General features: G+C 41.8%; 1 protein-coding gene across 2 annotated transcripts; it reads left to right on the forward strand.

The window, feature by feature from the left end:
* Window positions 1-2517: 2517 nt before the first annotated feature.
* nudt21 (nudix hydrolase 21) lies at window positions 2518-6639 on the forward strand. 2 transcript variants are annotated; one of them, XM_048257078.1, is made up of 8 exons: window positions 2518-2809; window positions 3030-3230; window positions 3456-3519; window positions 3611-3700; window positions 4655-4730; window positions 4857-4971; window positions 5589-5626; window positions 6301-6639. In XM_048257078.1, the coding sequence occupies exons 1-7, from the start codon at window positions 2691-2693 to the stop codon at window positions 5608-5610; spliced, it is 687 nt and encodes a 228-aa protein (XP_048113035.1). In that variant the 5' UTR covers window positions 2518-2690; the 3' UTR covers window positions 5611-5626; window positions 6301-6639. The 2 variants fall into 2 exon arrangements, with proteins under 2 accessions (XP_048113035.1, XP_048113034.1); XM_048257077.1 differs by lacking the exon at window positions 5589-5626 and having other exon boundaries at window positions 2519-2809.
* Window positions 6640-7027: the final 388 nt, after the last annotated feature.

Consider the following 7027-nt stretch of genomic DNA (forward strand, 5'->3'; position numbering starts at 1 on the left):
GTGGAGCTTCATCCCCTGCGCTCTCGACTAGGCCCTGCTGTTCCAGCGAGCAGCTCTCCGAGGCGACGAGGGACACCCTGTCATCATCATCAGAATCAAGAGAGCTGCCTGCGGAGCAAAAATGCTAGCGGGGGACCCTGCGGCCGTCCCGGGCAAAGTTGCCTCTCCCTGCTCAACCAGCAGCCGCTCCGGGAGCGCAAGCGCATCACCAGGGGCGTCCAAAGGCGTCTTCCTCTTCTGGAAAAAAGGTTGAAGCCGATGACACCTGCTGTCTCCCCCGTTCTGTCTTCTCCTCCCCCGACATCTGCTTTCCTCTTGCTCGCAAGACTGATTTCCTTTCTTGTGGAACTTCTTAGCGACGTCGCTGAAGAATGAAAGTGATTGTTGTTGGCCGCGGTGGCATATTATAGCCGAGCTGTTTCGCGCCAACAGAACCTTAGCAGGACCTATAAGAGGACTTCAGTGCGATCATGTGATCGTGGAATGTATTCCCATTGGTTAACGCCGAGTAGTTCGACTGAAAGAGATCTTGTTATCATCTCCGAAATGCACCGAGCGCAACACTAATTTGGAATCTAGAGCGAGCGATCAAGAGCGCGCACGCAAGAGGGTGACCTAAAATCGCGTGTGCATCTGACGGTACAGATCTACTTCATTTGTACTTCACTTCATTTTGTCATGTCGCATTCCACTCTAGTCCTATGGGTGATGTCAAGTTTACTTTAACGCAAACCATAAAGCATTCCGGGAAGGCAGCGCTGCATTTGAAATAATGTCGCGCGTCAAAAAGCTGGCCGATGCCCAGCTTTATGCAAATGAATCCGTTGAACGTGAGGCGGCTATCCAATGAAAGCACAAGGTTGTAGGTCCTTTGTACTACCACAACAGTGCCTGTGAAATTTTGGTTCCGCTTACAAGACAAATAATGTTTTAACGATCTCTTCCACGACCACCCAGTAGGCCATAAAACAAACGAAACTAGGATTTGGATGAATATATTGACTGTTGGTGTTTCTGGTGAGGATTTGAGATTGCATTGAGTAGTTTAAATAAAACAGTATTTCGAAATGGCTTGCATAGTTTGGTTAGGCTATTAATGTGTTGTATACTGTGTACATGCTTAAAATTGTGGTCCATTTGTGGAAAAACACTTAAGATACGTTAAAACGAACTGAGTATGAGCTGGTAACTGACATTTTAAACAAAACGCCCACACACGACTGAATGAGGGGAGGCAGCGCGACCCCATGCGTATGACGTGTCGTGCAAGTGGATCGGTACCGTGAGTGTAGCGCGCACACAACAGGGGGGAGAGAGAGGGGTGGTGCATGTGTGTCTGAGCGCATCCAAGACAGAGAGCATCCTGATTGGCCTGTTTCGCTAAATCAACCAATCAGTTTTCAGTGTAGGCGGGCTTTTTATCTCTTTTCTCCCGAACTAAATCAGTTCAGTGTATCTAGGAACAGGAGAGTCACGGCAGAGTCAGTGCCCCCAAAAAAGGAAAATGTAAGACCCATTTCAAAGTGTACCCTTGTTTATAAGAGTAAAAAATAATGATAGGCCTAGTCTTGCATGCTGCACTGTTTGTAACAGTGTTAGCATTGCCCATGATGGGTTAAATGATTGCAAAACTAGTGTCAATTCATGTGCATATTATTCAGGCCTATACTAGATGGCTAGTTGCCAAGATCTACATATTTTATTTTCACAATTAGCCTACTTATTTGGTGTACTGACTTTATAGTATTTATTTATTTATTTATTATATATATACAGGGCTTCATGATACCTCCCTGAAATTACTTTTGAGATGTCTAGACTGCCCTATAACGTGTTCGTTCCTCTGCAGTTTTGATGACAATAAATAGAATAATAACGTTAAAGATCTGCTTACTTGCATTTCTCAATCTGGTGTTGCTAACCTACCTAGGCTATGAAAGTAAGTTCATTAAGGCCTACTTGTATTAGAAATACTGCCCATCCCTGCTTCAGATACACCGTATATTTCTACTACTTAAAACAGCCATATGGATGTTCAATGAGTATAGAGTACAGTATTAATAAAAGTACTGTAAACACAGTGCAAAGATTTTATACAATGTACATTTTGCACACATGCAATACATTTCAATGTAATGGTCCACGACTTGAACATTTAGATTTGGCCCGTGGCCCTCCCTGATTCATGTTTGGCTCTTGATGGGGAAGAAATTGGGCATCCCCCGTAATGCGACTTTATCTGCCTATGAAAAGTACACTGTTTCTTTAAATTAACAAGCAGCAGACCCATGACACATCACTTGGGACAACGATTTTAAAATGGAATCAAGTTCAGTTGTTCTCTCTTCTCTCACATCATGATATTTGTGTTAATGTCATCTTTATTCTGTTACACTGTAGACGGGCTCTGGTTGTAGACATTCTCTGGTTGTGCATAGAAATTAATATCTATGGTGTTTTCTCCATCACTCTGATTGTCGTAAAGCTACAATGTGTGTCGCAGAACGGTCGTAAAATTTATAATCGCGCTTGAATAACCCGGATGTAGTTTCAAGTGGAGCAGTGCGTTTTCTTGCACGATAATACAACTTCCACTTTTAAAAGGATTATTAGAGTAGTTTGCATTTCTACTGTAATTCTTGAGTGCATATCATAGATTACACATAAGTATAAATAATTGTGCCTCAACTATGTCGGTCGTTCCACCCAACCGATCATCAACCGGTTGGCCCCGTGGAGTCAATCAATTCGGGAATAAATACATCAGTCCGCCGGCCAAACCTCTTACCCTAGAGAGAACCATCAACCTGTAAGTACTGTTGATCAAAACATTAAACCATGTCCCAAAGTAATTACATGATAGTGTAGTTTTTTTTTATGTCGCCAGCTAGCATTGCAACATTTGCAAGTTGGCTTCTGTTAGCCGACTTGCTAACTTAGATGTATTGACAAAGACTCATTCACACGTTAGTTACGTAATTGTCCCTCTTACGTTTTTCATACCAGTTTTATTTCGTTTACTCTTTCAGGTACCCGCTTACGAATTACACATTTGGCACAAAAGAACCGTTGTATGAGAAAGACAGCTCTGTAGCTGCTCGGTTCCAGCGAATGCGCGAAGAATTCGAGAAGATTGGAATGAGGCGGACAGTGGAGGGAGTCCTCATTGTACACGAACACAGATTGCCTCACGTTCTCTTGTTGCAGCTTGGAACTACTTTCTTTAAACTGTAAGTAACTTCGTTTGCTTCCTAGAGGTGTAGCCTAATTCATAAAGAAGCATGCGAGTTTCTTCAATGGTTTAAATGAGTTCATCCCAGCTGCGCGAATCAATTCACACATTCATTCGTTTCCATTGCAAACATTTTAAGTACTAGACGAATTGGCGCTTATCACTGTTTGCAAACATAGATACTATACATATTTACACGTACGTATGACTTGTGTATCTGCAGGCCAGGTGGCGAGTTGAATCCAGGTGAAGATGAAGTGGAAGGTCTAAAACGTTTGATGACAGAGGTACAGTTACAGCTTTTATATTCTCATCATCATTGCAAAGTTGCACGGCATGTCTAACATCTCAACTCAACTGTCTTCTTGTCTTTGTTAGATTTTGGGGAGGCAAGATGGAGTAAAGCAAGACTGGGTGATTGATGACTGCATTGGAAATTGGTGGAGGCCAAATTTTGAGCCCCCACAGGTCAGTTCCATTTTTTTTTTTTTTAAGTATGGCAACAGATCGTTAAGCTTGACCTTTGTGGGAAAAAAGGAAATGTACCAATTATTTTAAAATGTTCATCATGTATCTAGTAAGGTTTCTGTGACTGGTAGACACAACTAGGCTGGGTGAACCCAGTCTGATCTGATGGTGGTTTCTTTTCCACCCTGCAGCTCAGGCTGGAAACTTGTACATCTCTTTCTCCTGCTTCCGTTACACTTTTGCGGGGGCCAATCACAAACTGGCTTATCCACCTGGCGCGCAATTGGCAGGTTTAAAACTATGACGATAGCGGGAGAGCCTGTAGTTTTCGAGTCGCTCTGTAAACGTCACTGGTCGTTAGTCATTCACCAATCTGACCATCTAATTGCGTACAGAGTCATTTGAACTATGCCCGCCGATCACGTCTCTTGTGCAGTAGAAAATACATAGCGGACTCCCCAGACTAATAGATAGATGGATAGATGGATACTTTATTGATCCCCAGGGGAAATTCAAGGTCTCAGCAGCATACAGACAACACAAACACATTCTTTAACAGCAGAAAGAGTAATTAAAGTATATAATATAAAAACACAACTAAGCAATAAGGACAGTAGAAGCTAAAGAATATGCTAAATATACTAAAATACAAATTATACTGCCAACCCTCACACATTTGATAAGAGCGCGTGGAGCCAATCAAATGAATGAATCTCACTCTCAATGTGTGAGAGTTGGCAGCTCTGCTAATGTTCAGTCTTAAAAGATTGTGCTTGGTCTGGTGAAAGCCAGACTAAGACACAACATAAACATTACAAAAGTATAGTATAGGTAGGTGTTGTCTCGCATGTGTTTTAACATCTGCAGTGTTTTATCTTATATCAGTGTTATTATGTCTGACTCGAGGTTGGGTTAAACAGCATTGATGAACTAACATGATTGCTTCTTCTTCAGTACCCCTACATTCCAGCACATATAACCAAGCCCAAAGAGCATAAGAAACTGTTCCTAGTACAGCTACAGGAAAAAGGTAAGAAAATGACGTTCTATATTTTCTCGCTTACTATAAGCGAAGAGATGTGAGACTATTGGTCAGCTTGCACTGCCACTGACCACTTTAATTGTTTTATTTCTTTGACCATCTTTGGCACTTTAGCACTGTTTGCCGTGCCTAAGAACTACAAACTGGTGGCAGCGCCTCTGTTTGAACTGTACGACAATGCTCCAGGCTATGGACCCATCATCTCCAGTCTCCCACAGCTGTTAAGCAGGTAGGACTGTGCTCTCATGTCTAACTGATCATTGTTACCTTAATGTGTAACCTTCCCGGGGTTACAAACCTAATCCTTAAAGGAGAATTACGGCATTTTTTTACAGGAATCACTGTTTCTTGAGGTCACCGGGTATTATCGGTACGAAAAAAGAAGGAAACCAATCAGTTCTACCTAGCTCGAGTTGTTGCTAGAGCTGCCAGGCAGCTACAGTGCTACACTTTGGGGCATGAACATATAGGCTCATGAGCATGCCCCCAGAGTGTAGCTCAGTCTAGCAGCAACTCAAGCTAGGTAGAACTGATTGATTTTTTTTTTTTGTGCCGACAGTACTCGGTGACCTCTGGAAACAGAAATTTGTGGGAAAAATCACTGGAATTCTCCTTTATGGTCTATCTGCATTCTATAGCTACTGCTGCATAACTTTAATCCCCAAATTTGGTTATCATATTTTGACACAAGTTGTTTGTGTGGAATGGGTCAGTCCCTTCCCTGACTGATTGATGTTGGCAAACATGAAGGGGAAACTATATTTATGCGTGTAAGTTAAGTGTATTTGTGTTACTGGGCAGATTTTATTGTACAGTGAGAATCTTTGTGTGCTGTTGTAATTTCAGATATACACAGGAGCTGTGTTAAATTCCTTATGCTATAGGTAGGGGATTTCCCACAGCAGCCAACCAACAACCAAGCCTATTTACCATCAAAAACAAAATCACCAACAAAGCAACCTTTGTGGGCCAAAAAACATCGCCAACAGAGCAGCCTTCAAGAGCATTTCACGGGGGGTTATCAAGCAGGCACTTTCCTTCGTCAGTGTTTCATTGAATTAGGCCCACCACACCCCCAGAAGGCTCAACAGTGGTGTCTCACGTCTCAGACCCACCCCCCCTCTACACTCACGATGGGTTCTCTATCAACAAAACCAACCAATTCTTCGGTCATTCGTCTTCATTGCTGTGGCTGTTTATGATCCGATCAGCAACATGACCACACCCTTGATGCGGGCACCCACAAATATCAACAAATTCTTCAGTCAATCCCATTTGTTGCTGCAACTGTTTATGATCTGATCGGCAACAAAACAAAATGCAAGCCCTTCTGTGGGCACCCACAAATACCAACTACCAACAAATTCTTCACTCATTCTTCATGGTTGCTGTGGCCATTTATCCGATCAGCAACATAACTAGACAGACCACAAGCCCTTGATGCGAGCACCAACCAATACCAACAACTGATGTATTCTGAGTTGGGCATGAACTTTTTGCTGGAAGAATGTAGTCCCATGTCATTCTCAGTGGTGATGTTTGTTTGTTTTCTCCACAGGTTTAACTTCATTTACAACTGAGGTATACAGATGGTTTGGGATCAACTGAGCACCTCTGTGAGAGGTGGTGGGAGAGTGATTTCTGTACTGAGGAACTCATTGGAGTTCTTGGAGGCTAAAAAAAGAAAGGAACCAAGGAAGGACCTCACTGCTACACATACTTTTTTTTTTTCATCTTTCAGTTTAGTCTATGTGAATTGATTTCTCTCCCAACTCTTTAAAAAAAAAAAAAAAAAAAAAAAAAAACTTAAATCTGGTCTGTTAAAATCTGGTTTTTCTGTGAATTTGTTGTTGTATTTCTATGTTTGATCAAGAGAAAATAAAATGTTTGTAGTAAATATGTGCGCACCGCAATGTTTTGATTTTACATCTTTGTACATCTGCCATTCCATTTTTTTTAAATAAACAATTCCATGGGAGTTACTGTTTATTTCCAATTACAGTCACCATATACAGACAACAGTTTACAATATTTTCAGCATTACCTGATAAAGTTCCTTTGGAATTAAAATAACCCCATATCATCATCACATACCCTTTACCATATCTCACGGTTGGCATGGGGTACTTTCCATAAGATCATCTCTCAATGCAAATCAAACCAGTTATTAGGCTAACTGAGATAAAACCATCCCAATCTCTAGGTATGTTGAAGGGTATGTGATGTGGGGTTATTTTAATTCCAAAGGCCGAGGGAACGTTATCAGGATGTATAGTACACTGGAT

Source organism: Alosa alosa, chromosome 11, assembly GCF_017589495.1.
Source record: "Alosa alosa isolate M-15738 ecotype Scorff River chromosome 11, AALO_Geno_1.1, whole genome shotgun sequence".
Classification (NCBI taxonomy): Eukaryota; Metazoa; Chordata; class Actinopteri; order Clupeiformes; family Clupeidae; genus Alosa; species Alosa alosa.

Bases quoted from the DNA above. Each gene is read 5' to 3' on its own strand.
- nudt21 (XM_048257078.1), top strand. From the start codon at position 2,691: ATGTCGGTCGTTCCACCCAACCGATCATCAACCGGTTGGCCCCGTGGA. The intron at 2,810-3,029 runs GTAAGTACTGTT...TTACTCTTTCAG, and splicing joins CTAGAGAGAACCATCAACCT to GTACCCGCTTACGAATTACA. The intron at 4,731-4,856 runs GTAAGAAAATGA...TTGGCACTTTAG, and splicing joins AGTACAGCTACAGGAAAAAG to CACTGTTTGCCGTGCCTAAG.